We start from the raw sequence: 13,642 nt of genomic DNA on the forward strand, positions 1-13,642 counted from the left end.
ACTTTTTTGTTCTTTATTGAGCTTTACATAAACAGTGAACCATTAACAGCAATACGATATGTTGAAACAAGACTTTACATTGTGTTCATTCCTGAATGTTATAAGTATAATAGTCTTGTTATAGTTATAAGTCATACATGTTGAGCTGAATACGTAAATAAAGACATGTAAAGGTATGAATACATAAACGTGAGAAAAGAGAAAAATAAAGAAAATGAAATGACTAAATAAAATTAACAATGCAAAAAAATGCATACAAATTATATACATTAAATATATATTTATGCATAAATATATATATATATATATATATTAAATGTCATATACCTACATATACACAAATACATAAAGAGAAACTATATGTACATATATAATTATGCATATGTGCAATGCTTATACTTACATTCATACAGTACATCTATGATCACGCATATTCACACACTCCTACCATGTGCTTACATACTTGCAACAACCCACTTACATCTATGTTCAAAAAATAAAAATAAAAAAGTTACTCCAAATAAGTAAAAAGAATATATGATTGGTAAGAAAACCTCAAATCAATGGATGATACTCGTTCCCTGTGAGATTAACATTAACAAGAACTAAAACGAAAGGCAAAGTAATCTTTATTAACCCAGTAACCCAGTTGTCATATGTACTATAGTTCCTTGTTAAAATAACAGACCATATCTAAGACTAGTCGAAGCACGCAAGAACAACGTTTGATGATCACTTGTTTGTGTAGATTTGTCACGCATCGAGAAAGTGCCCACCTTCACAATCCAGCGTTTCTTATTTAATGTGAAAGAAAATGCCTCTTTCTGTGGGGAAAATAACACCGACGCTCTGCATTTGTCATCATTACTGTCAGGAGTGTGTAAGCGGTCAGGTCTTAATTAGCTAATGTGTTGTTGAGCACTAGCTGCCGTGGGAAAGATGTGTGTGTGTGTGTGATTGCCTAACAGGAGACATCATCAGGTACCGGTGCCTGCCGGGCTTCTCGCTGCTCGGGTCCGAGATCTTGACCTGTCGGCTGGGCGAGAGACTCCAGATGGACGCTCCTCCTCCTGTGTGCCAGGGTGAGTTTGGCAGCGCATTCGACACGCTGTCTCGTGTGTGTGTGTGTGTGTGTGTTCGTCCTGATGTCGTGTCGCAAGTCGTTAGCTCTGCCGCTAGTTGTTAGGCTCTTTTGGAGTGGAGTTGTGCTTAAAGGCCCACTGAAGTTTTTTCGTTCTTCGCTTAAAGTCCCCCAGTGGCGAAAAAAATTACGCTTTTAATGTTGTTTATATGTGCTTAAATCATGTGTAAATTCATAAGTCGACAGCATTGCTGAGTATTTTCTGCTTAAAACTGCAGTGAACCAAAGACAGTCTCAAAAACACGCTTTGAAATCGCTGGTGTTTCTGACGTCACAAACTACCTTGTAACCAATCAGATCAACGTGTGATCGTCAACGAGTGGATCTCTGAGTGAGTGAGTGAGTGGAGGCGGGGCTCATTTGCATATTCATAGAACCACGCATACTAAATGAGGCAAGGGTGTCGAGTTACATTCAAGCTATTTTAAGGAAATTCAGGATATTTTTTCAAGGAAAAACGTTTAAATGTGTCACTTGGTGAACAAAGATGAGTTTTAAGGGATACAATTATTGACTTCAGGGGGACTTTAAGGGTAAAAGATACATGAACAGCTGCCATCCACATTGCTGAGAGCGATGTTTAGATGAATATGTAAATTTCTGCTGCGCTTTACTCTTAAAAAAAAAGAAAAACATAAAAAACACAGTGGTGAGAAACAGCCGTTCCGAAAGCATCTGATTATAGCGATGTGAATATGTTTGCAGCAGCTCTGAGTAAAGTCACGTCACTTTTATTCATACAGCAGATTGTTTAAAAGCAAGCAGCTTTACATATTTAAAAATGAGAAACCGTGTCAGTTAATTACAATCACAGCTCCAGTTTCTACTATAAAGCGTCTCTCCAGCGTGTTCATGTTTTTACTCGTGTCTGACCTCAACGGACTGAACAGAAGTAATCAACCGAAGAAGGTGGAGCCTCAGAGCCACACCCACTTATTACATCATCACCATCGGCCAATGGGAGTTTGAAGGTGTTTACCAGCCAGAGCAACAGTTTTACAGAATCAAAACAAATGCTAAAAGAACTGAACTGATTTCGTTTCAAATTGTCACACCAGTTTGAGCTTGAAGTATATCAGCGCCTTAAAGCTTAAAGTGTAACTTATCTATTTTTTAACCCACTTTGTATTGTTGCACTGTCAGTAGTATGTTTAAATATGTAAATGTTCATGCTCGTCCAGGTTTTTCATATTCTCTCCATATTTACGATTTTTTGCAGCCTTCAACTCAGAACCGAAATTAACTCAAACATTCACTATCACACTATTATGACTAAACGTTTGCAAAGAAGTATTTCCTACTAAAGCAAGGCGGTTTTTGACTCTTATCCAATAGGAGTAGAGTGGGCGTGGCCGGCAACATGCCCAGTGCATTATGGGAATTGAAGTTTTCCTTCCTATGGCATCGTGTTGAGTAGCTCTGCAAAAGTGCACTCCACAAAGCTGTTTATTAAACATAAAATGTTCTGATTGAGTGATGTCACATTTTCACTTTCAGTGAGAACCAACAAATTACTTGTCAGAGGAAACTTGTCATGTTGGCTAAAAGTAAATTATGAGGCAAGAAACATTTATTTTATGCTTGACATTATAAGTGGTCTTCGGGGGTAAAGTGTAAAATAAATTGATGATAAAGTGAAAATGGTTCCATTCGGGAAATATATAATCATATAACATGCTGATGCAATCAGTTTATACTGTAGTTTATTGTATTCAGATGATGTTTTAGCCAACATTGACTGGCTTGAAAAATATGAATCTACCTAAATATATATATATTTTTTTTTTTTTACACAAAATATTACAGTCCACGGCAGTTTCCAGTTGAAATGAACACTGGCAATAAAACCAGCAAAACGTATTCCTTTTCACACAAATTAGAATTATGATTATGCCATAATGCATGATTAGTAAACTAATACTTTTTGACATTTGCATGAAATAACAAGCCTTTTTTTTCTTCTTTTTTTTTTTTACTTATTCGTTAGCTCAATCAGTACAGCATTGCACGTCACATGATAAAGAGCTTAAAGTAAACGCAAGCTAAAATGCAGAAAACGCATTGGCTTTTGTTAACACTATCGGGTTTAATGTGGATTGTGTTATTTTGAAATGCAGTTAGCCTTTTTGCGGCTCATGCATGTGTTTCCAGTGAGTCTGTGTTGGTTTTTGCAGTATTTAACACACGTTCGTTTGGTTTCTTCGCAGTGCAATGTCCCGACAACGAGGTTCTGTTCGACTCGACGGGTGTAATCCTGAGTCCAGGTTATCCCGACAGCTACCCCAACCTTCAGATGTGCTCATGGATGATCAACGTGGAGAAGGGCTACAACATCACACTGCACTTTGAACTCTTCCAGACGGAGAAAGAGTTTGATATTCTGGAGATCTTTGATGGTGGGTTTGAATTATTCCTCATATTCAGGCATCATCTGTGCAACTGCGTCCCTGAATATTGCACACATTACTCTCCGGCCTGTCGCAACTCTGACACTTTTCAGGAAAATTTGAAATGAAATTTGGAGCCTCGGGAATCTGTTTTTTTTTAGGAGAGAAATATTTCCCCTCTAAAAAACGTATTTAGGACCTGCAGATATGCAAAACGACTCGAGTATTTCTTTATAGCGAGGCAATGGCAAAGACAATTGGAATACATTCAGAGTGTTATTAGCGCTAATTACATAAGTGCTTGCAATCAGCAAATGACCCTATTACTCATCATTGATTGGATGCTCATTAATGCCCATGGCATTTGCAGAGACCCAGTTGAATAGGAATTGAGAAGCAATGGCAATTTCCGTCTCTCAGACCAGCTTTTGTGTTCATGTTTTGCAACGAGGCAATTTTTGCAGCTCCTTCCCTAGTGTCTTAAAGTCCCCCTGTGGTGAAAGTCAAGTTTTTAATGTGGTTTTTTTATGTCAATGTGGTGTTTTCTAAGCTAAATTCCTCTGAGTATTTTCTCTTTAAAACTGCAGTGTACCAAAGACGGTCTCAAATATGTGTTTTGAAACTGCCCCTGTTTCCTACATCACAAACATGTGACCAATCCTGTCACGTGTGGGCGGGGCTTTTCTCCAATGACTTTCGATCCCTGCGTCTCAATGTCTACACTATCCATCCTAAACAGTCAGAGATAGGGATGTAACTAACAATATATCGTGTTACAATATATCGCAATACAAAAATGCAACAATATGTATTGTAGATATTTCACCCAACAAAAAAAATTACTGTGAGAAAAAATTCAAGTTTTCAAAGTTTTGCTGTCAGTACTACAATAAACTACTATAAATAATGTTGAATATAATGTATAATAATGCAATGGGGGAATATCTGTGTCCTGATTATACCAAATGTATTCTCTTACCAGTAAAAGTGGCCTATACATTTATTTTATTAAATATATCTAGTCAGTAAAAGAGTGCAAGAATATTAGTCTAAAATAATTCAGTATTTTCAGCTTCATGAATATTTTGATTCCAGTGTCTCTATTGTCCTGTGCATTGGGTTTCAGCACCTCGTCCAAGCCGATCCATTTACACACACAATGTAACATCAAATTTAGCAACAGTTCATTTTTTTGTTATCATATGTCCAGTGTTGGGAAGGATACTTTCAAAACGTATTTCGTTACAGAATACAGAATACATGCCCAAAAATGTAATTTGTAACGTATTCCGTTACGTTACTCAATCTGAGTAACGTATTCTGAATACTTGGATTACTTCCACATTGAATTGCATTTTATAAGTGTAGGAATGCGGCCATCAAATCCTGCTTGCTAAACAGACCTATTCTGGTGTGTTTTTCTGTTCCAACTGGCTGAATGTGTTAGGCCCATGTCTCCCTGAAAGTGCAATATATTATAATTTGCTATAGAAGAACAAAGACTATGTATGTTGCGGTCACCGATTCGGTGATGAGGTGGTGACGCGTTCATGTAACATGCAAAGGTGGCGCTGCCAATAAAGCACCTAAAAGCTGTCACAAAGAACCGGCAAAAGTAGCCTAATGACTGAATATGTTAGTGCCGGCTGCAAAGATGAAGTTGACGATGCTGACTCGCGATCTTCGCAGCACCCTAGTGAACACGCCGGAGAGAAATGCACATTTCATACGGATTACATAAACAGTGAGCAGTCTGTTTTCTTTCGTTTTGAATTGTTCTGTTTAAAAGTAGACATTTCTGTGAGGCAAGTAGGCTAGCCTACCTTATACGCTAAGTTTCGGTTCATCGATGAGACTAGCTCCAGTTCACGCACCGGCACCTCCGTGCCGTGATATCTATTGTCTGCTATATTTACAACTTATTTATTTATTCCAGGCAATTGGTTGATGAAACATTGATTAAAGTTAACATACAATTAATACAAATCGAAATTCACTTTAAAGAAAGGCTTTGTGCATCTGTTTGATGTCTCTGTGAAAGTTTTAAAGCAGTCTCTTAGTGCCACTTTCAGAGTGGTCACGTCCGTAACATTGTTTTTTCCTCATAAATGCTAACAAGAAAAACAAAATAAAATGATTATTTTATGTTCTGTGGAGAGCCAACCCTTCTTCATCCGCTCGGTATTACTTTTGCTTTGCGCAGTAGCCTAATTCACAGAAGTAGCCTACTAAAAAATATTTGGCCTACAAGTTAAATATTTTTTGTGTCACGCATGTTTATTTCCCTCATATTAAATATAAAACGCATGTGTAGACAGATTTTTTCTAAAATCTGGACTCCTTTACTAAGGGTGTATGGATATACAAACAGAAGTTTCGATATATTGGTATTAAATGCATTTTCTGAGAATTTATATTTCAAGTTTTGACTGCAAATGTCACGTCCAACGCAATTGCTAAATTTTAAATAATTATTCCGCAACTAGTTTTGTGGTGTAGGTCTACGTATTTTATAGCCTAATGTTAACTTCAAATTAATAGTAATTTAAAGATGTGTTAGCATTGGATCTGGACGGGAAGGATAACTCTGGGAGTTGGAAGGAGTGTGTCGCGATTCTGCCTTCTCACACGAGACACAGGTTCGTGGATCTGAGTGTCGCGATTTCGGTTTCATATCGCATATCGTTACAGCCCTGTAGCTAGTAGCCTACCTGATACAACTATAAAATAGCAAGGTGACCAGTAAAACTACAGCAGACGACTACCCCTGGCTAATAAAAATAAAAAAAACTTATTTAATAACTATTAAAAACTAATAAGATATAAACAGTTATATTTGTTCTCCTTTCTCTTTCTTTAATGTGAAATGCTGTTTGAATTTCCAAGATAGAAACGCATTCTTGCCCTGGCTCTGTTGTTCCGGCTCCATATCTAGCTCCCACTTCTCCTCTTCCGACTCCATTGTGACTGATCACGCAAACCGCTTTTTTTTTCGTTTTCATATTGGGCTTCTGGGAAAAACATGGAGTTGCCTTAATTTATTTAGAGAGTGAATAAACTCATGAAACAGAAAAGTATCGTCATGTAATCCACTGATTTCAACAATGTAACTGTATTCTAAATACCAACTATTTAAATTGTAACTGTAACGGAATACAGTTACTCATAATTTGTATTCTGAATACGTAACGCCGGTACATGTATTCCGTTACTCCCCAACACTGCAAATGTCTTGGATTATCGCAATAATATCGCATCGTGAGTTCAGTTTCGTGATATATATCTAATCGTGACGTGAGGGTATGGTTACACCGCTAGTATGTGAGATTACCATAAGTGTGCCTCAAAGCCAACACTATCTCATGAAAGTGCGTATCTATACCACAAATGTTATTTCTCGTGCCAATTATACGCCAAAAATGGTTTTAGCGTGCATATGCTACGCGCTGAAAACCCCTTGGGTAGGATTAGGGGTGGGGAGTGTGTGCTTATTACACGCCATAAAGTGCGTATCATATGCACGCGAAAACTGCATAGCATATGCACGCCAAAACTATTTTTGGCGTATAAATGGCACGAGAATTAACATTCGATACGCATTTTCATGAGATCGGGCTCGTCAAAGCACAGTATGTTGTGAAGAGTATGCCAGAAGTCCCCGATGCTCTACTATCCCCTGTTGCGCTCTATTACAATCGTCTCTTATTCAAGAATTTCTTTATTTATCTGCACATGCATTTGCATTGGAAATGCAAATCTGTTTTATTTCTTCAGGGCCTAACGTTTACAGTCCGAGTCTGGCGGTGTTGAGCGGAGATCAGCGAGTGCCCTTTAACATCACCACGACGGGTCACCAGCTGTTCCTGCGCTGGTCGTCCGATCACGGCACCAACAAAAAGGGCTTCCGGATCACTTACGTGGGTGAGTATCAAAGTATGTATCCCCGATCGGTAATTCCTTTCAGTTCTGTGTGTGTCTCGTAACCTTCTGTCTGTCCGGCCCATGACGTGTGCGTTCAAGTCAGTGTCCCATCTGTCTGTGTCTTTGTGTCCAAATGTGTGTGTATTTGTATGTAACTTTGTCCGGAAATGTAGCAGGAATTGCTTCTGTCATCCACAATTAGTTTTATGGTTTAGATATTGCATTCTTTAGTATTATATACTATGTAATGTAATAATTAAACCATGAAACTAAGTTTGGACGACGCATCCCGCTTGTGCAGCATGTAACATAAATAATTTGTGTTAATTACATTTACGTGGCTGAATACTAGCATAAGAAAGACGCTGATCAGATAAATAGATACAAATATTCAGCGTATATTGAAATATGGATGACAGCATCAGAAAAATTACTTTTGGCAAACCAGTGATGAATTCCAGAACCAAAGCTTTGATATAGTATTAAAAAAAATCTAGAAAACACAATAAAGTGTTATATTTATATCTAGAAATCTAAAGGATAGTATAATCAATCTATCAATTTTACTTAATTAAATTAAGTTAAACTTTATTTTGATGCTCCTAACAGACTGTTAGTAACTTTACAACTACATCTCAACTTGTTCTTATTCTAACTCTAACCTACTAATAATCTAATGAGAGATGTCAGTGCAAAGTTACTTATAGTTAGTAGAATGTATGAAGTGGACTATCAAATTAAAGTGTAATCAGAAATGATATCATTAAATTGATTGTCATCTTAAATGTAGTATAACTTGAGTGAAATTTAATTCAACTCTATTATGGGAATGTAATTAAAACCTTCTTAGCATAGGGCAAGATCTACCAGACTCTAATTTATGTAATGAAAAGGCAATGAGATATAATATTTCGTTTGGTAATTTGTTAATTTAATATACTTTATTTAATCCAAGGAAAGTTGCATGTGTAAACTAAACAATTTACTATAGTCTAATGAGTTCATTCAATACATCTTTATTTAAATAATTCCAGACGATAATATTATTATCTAGTATTATTTAAAAGTAAATAGTGAACCATAGGGATCTCGGCTAGGGCTCCGCAATGCTCAGGAACGGCCCTGACCATATTTTAATGCAAATTTCTGGACAATGCATAAATACAATGCGAGATGGAAACACCAAGAACGGGAATAAAAATTCCAAAATGTGCATAAAAATGCTGAAGTGGATATATGCACATAAACTGCCTATCTAACATGCATAAAATAACCACATTGCATTACCACAAATCCTTTTAAGAAAATACTTCATGCAATTTAAATTAACTCCAAAATCCAAATGTTAAATTCAATATACATGACGAGAGGAAGTGCTTAAATCAGCTTGTTTCCGTCAGATTGAACTGAATAGAAAGTGTGTTTTGTGTCTGAATCTGTGTGTGATGAAGCACGTTGAATGTGTTTTCGAACCCTGCTTAAGTAGTTCATGCCGTTATTTGACAGTATTATGAAAGCTGTTACATGCTGCAGACACGAGGTGTGTGTGAGAAGCCGAATGCTGCGTTCAGATCCTCATGTGTAAGAATATTAGAAAGTAGATGCATTGTGCCATTTCATATTTCGGTAACACTTTACTTAAAACCTTTATGTATAATGCATGCAAAGTATTTTAATGCATTAATTATGCCTTCTAATGCACCTTATTAATAATTTTAACCACAGTTATAATATTATTTATTCATCAAACACGCCTTTAGAAAGTATAATGCATTAAAAGTATTATTTTCTGCACAACACACTAAATTTGAGTAGTTTAGAAAGCTTAGCTTTGGTTTTTTGTCATTGCAGTGTTTTTATTCTACCTATATTCCTGTAATCTTGTCGTTTCATATATATTTGATTAAAATGCATTATAATGCATTTTAACTTTAGTGACAGTTATTTATGAAGAGATATAATGCATTATAACATGCATTATGAATACGTTTATAATGCATTATACATAAAGGCTTTAAGGAAAGTGTTACCCATAATTATTTTTCTGCAACATGTTTTTTAGTGTTAAAGCAACGACATGAATGCACATGTGTCCGTCTAGATATAAATCTGAACACAAAACATTGTTGATGCTTGACTTGTAAATATGATCATTGCATCATCACTTGAAGCTGGATTATTGAAGCCATATTCAGACACAGGTGTGCCTGAGTGTTGCTGATGGTTTATCAGTGTGTGATGAGCCGGTCTCATGTCGACAGCGCTGTACTGCAGTACTCCAGACTCTCCTCAGCACGGCTTCGTTCTCAGTCAGACCGGTGGACACGTGAACAGTGTCGTGCGCTGGGCCTGTGATCGCGGATACCGGCTCATCGGGAACAACTCGGCCGTCTGTCGGAGAACAGCACTCGCTCATCTGGCCTGGGACGCCACTGTGCCCGCGTGTCAAGGTGTTTCTGCAGTCACACACACACACACTGCAATCACGTGCACACACTGCAATCACTCACACACTGCAATCACGTGCACACACTGCAATCACTCACACACTGCAATCACTCACACACTGCAATCACACACACACTGCAATCACGTACACACTGCAATAACTCACACACTGCAATCACACACACTGCAATCACGTAAACACACTGCAATCTCACACACACTGCAATCACGTGCACACACTGCAATCACTCACACACTGCAATCACTCACACACTGCAATCACTCACACACTGCAATCACTCACACACTGCAATCAGGTACACACTGCAATAACTCACACACTGCAATCACACACACACTGCAATCACGTAAACACACTGCAATCACACACACTGCAATCACGTAAACACACACGCACACTGCAATCACACACACACACTGCAATCACACACACACACACACACACACACACACACACACACTGCAATCACGCACACACACACACACAGTAATCGTTTGCTTTGACCTTCACTGGACAAACTCACACGTTTGAGTTTGATAATGTTAAAATAAGTCTCCTCTGCTCACCAAGGCTGCATTTATTTCATCAAAATACAGTATAAAAATTTTGAAATATTATTATTATTAAAAAAATATGTTTTCTATGTGAATATATAATAAAGTGTAATTTATTCCTGTGATCAAAGCTGAATTTTCAGCATCATTACTCCAGTCTTCAGTGTCACATGATCCTTCAGAAATCACTATAATATGATGATTTGATGCTCAAGAAACATTTATGATTATTATCAGTGTTGAAAGGTTTTTGCTTATTAATATTTTTTGTGGAAACTGTGATAACTTTTTTACATTTAATTAATAATTTAATTAATAATTTAAATTAATGCTTTTCATCATCAAGGATACATTAAATTGATTAAAAATGACATAAAGACATTTATATGTTACAAAAAGATTATATTTCAAATAAATTCTGTTCTTTTGAACTTTCTATTCATCAGAGAATCCTGAAAAATGTGTTGATATTTGTGTATATTTGTGCATTATTAAGAACATTATTAATAATTGAGCTTCAAATCATCATATTATAGTGATTTCTGAAGGATCATGTGACACTGAAGACTGGAGTAATGATGCTGAAAATTCAGCTTTGATCACAGGAATAAATTACACTTTACTATATATTCACATAGAAAACATATTTTAAATCATAATAATGTTTCAATAAAAGTTTACTGTATTTTGATCAAATAAATGCAGCCTTGGTGAGCAGAAGAAACTCTTGAATGATAGTTTATATATACTTTATAATATATTTATATATTGTATATAACAGCATAAAGCAGAGACAAATATGAGAGCAACAGAAGTGTTGTCCAAAGGGCTCAAATCAAAAATACATTTGTTTAAATCACTACTAGGAAAATATAATAACAATAAAAAGAAAAACACAACAAAACCCATTAATAAAGGGTAAATGTGTTACTGAGAAAGCAGATGAATTTTTTTTAACTCTATAATAATGGGGCAGAAGCTTCAGATAATTCTGAAAACCGTCCAGGAGGAGAATCTGCCAAGAAAATATTAAATTGGCATATTTGAGGGATGTTCATTTAAATTTTGAATGTGTAGTTTCTGAAACCGTGGATTGCTGCTTGCTAAATAAGAGATGATCATTATACAAAATAAAAGTCAGTGTCAATATAATAAGCATAAATTAAAACGTTGGTTTACCCGACTGAGTGAGTAAATAACAGGAATGTCTATTCTGGATTAACTATTCCTCTATTTTGTATATTAAAGTGATGCATTCTTCTAAAGACTGCATTGCTAAATTATTTAATACGTTTCTTTTCTTTCTTTTTCTTTTTGTTGTTGTTGATATGGAATGTAATTGAGATTGAATTGCCGGCAGGTTCTGTCAGATGCCAACATCTCTGATCAATACACTCTTTGTTTTATGTTAATTAATACAGCTGAATTAGGTTTGCTTTCTGCTCAGTTTTTTATAAAAGCATCGTTGTTTTGTTGGGTTTATTTGATTAGAATTTAAGCACTCAGTAATTGGACATCCTATTATTCTTCATCACTGTATTGATGTCGCTATGAAGGAACTCCAGCACTTTTAATTACACATGTTTGCCATTCTGGCTAATTACAGTCCTGTTTCTGAGACCTTTCTAAGTATTCTAAGAATGCATTTTTATTCATAATATATATATATATATATATATATATATTAATAAAAATGCATTCTTGGAATACAGCAAATGCATGTATGGAAGGTCTCAGAAACAGGACTGTAATTAGCCAGAATGGCAAACATGTGTAATTAAAAGTGCTGGAGTTCTTTCATATATATATATATTAGATTAATTGAGATTTATCGCATCCAGTCTGTGTTTACATAATATATGTGTGTGTACTGTGTATAATTATTTAGTATATATAAATACACACACATGCATAAGAAATATCTGCATGTATATGCAGTATATATATTTATATATCATTGATATTATATAGAAATATAAATATTTTATATATAAATAACACATTTTTCCTAAATATATACATGCATAGAATATGTGTATATATATGTATATATTTAGGAAAAATGTGTTATTTATATATAAAATATTTATATTTCTATATAATATCAATGATATATAAATATATATACTGCATATACATGCAGATATTTCTTATGCATGTGTGTGTATTTATATATACTAAATAATTATACACAGTACACACACATATATTATGTAAACACAAACTGGATTCGATAAATCTCAATTAATCTAATATATATATATATATATGCATGATGTGGGCAAGATCAGACATTTAATTAATTTACACAGTTTCAAGAAAGTTTGATGAATTAAAAAAGATTTAAAGTGAGGGATCGACAGTTACTTTACATGAAAACGTCTAAAATATAAACATTGCCGTTTATCTTTGAAATGATTTGATTTGTGTGATTATCAAACAGGATGGATGTTTTAGAGCGACACATCCCACAATTCATCAAATCCACTGTTCATGTTTAGTGAAGATTTTCCCTCCTAAATGATGTCACTTCCTGGAGGATGATGTCGTGAAGGAACTGGCTTTTGTTGTTTCAGACTGACAGTTCTTAAGACAATTACTCGCCTCGTCGATTTTGAAAAGTAGTTTTGCACATGTAGGGAAAGTGAACACTGAGGAATCGATTGCATTGACCTCATCAGCCTGAAAACACACATATCAATGCTTTGCTCACATTACTGGTGTGATTGGCTTTCGTGGATTGGTTAACGAGGAAACTGAAATTAACGAACTGCCTTTGTGACACAGAAAGCATCTGTATTGGACATTTCTTAATTCTGCAATGTTTTATTTAATAACTGAGAAATGGACAGAATTGAAGAACAAAGTTTGGGAAATAATTCGTAAACATTCACTGCCCTTCAGAAATCTATTATTTCAGATTTCAACAAACAGACGTAAATTGTATTTTATAATTCCTGAGGGAAATAGCAGGTTATAATTCATTCACATTATTTGCATATGCAGCTTCACCGTCTTTGTTTTCTCTTTTTAAATACATTTTTTTGATTTCGTTTATCCGTGAGGCATGTAAAGCACGCCACGTATTTCCACTCTGAACAGAATATATAACACAAAACATGCATTTGCAAGACTTTTTGATTTGAGAAAAAAAAAAAAATTGCACCAT

The 13,642-nt window shown here is 35.4% G+C and overlaps 1 protein-coding gene across 1 annotated transcript in view; it reads left to right on the top strand.

Annotated features, from left to right (window-relative positions):
- LOC143741306 (CUB and sushi domain-containing protein 3-like) overlaps window positions 1–13,642 on the top strand; it is a 323,702-nt gene that overhangs the window by 265,839 nt on the left and 44,221 nt on the right. The window contains exons 46-49 of the mRNA XM_077233739.1: window positions 969–1,082; window positions 3,349–3,537; window positions 7,303–7,461; window positions 9,711–9,899. Coding sequence (XP_077089854.1) covers window positions 969–1,082; window positions 3,349–3,537; window positions 7,303–7,461; window positions 9,711–9,899 — 651 coding nt within the window. The remainder of the gene's footprint in view (window positions 1–968; window positions 1,083–3,348; window positions 3,538–7,302; window positions 7,462–9,710; window positions 9,900–13,642) is intronic.

This window comes from Siphateles boraxobius, unplaced genomic scaffold, assembly GCF_051911475.1.
Source record: "Siphateles boraxobius isolate OS27281-9 unplaced genomic scaffold, OSU_SipBor_1 186, whole genome shotgun sequence".
Taxonomy (NCBI): Eukaryota; Metazoa; Chordata; class Actinopteri; order Cypriniformes; family Leuciscidae; genus Siphateles; species Siphateles boraxobius.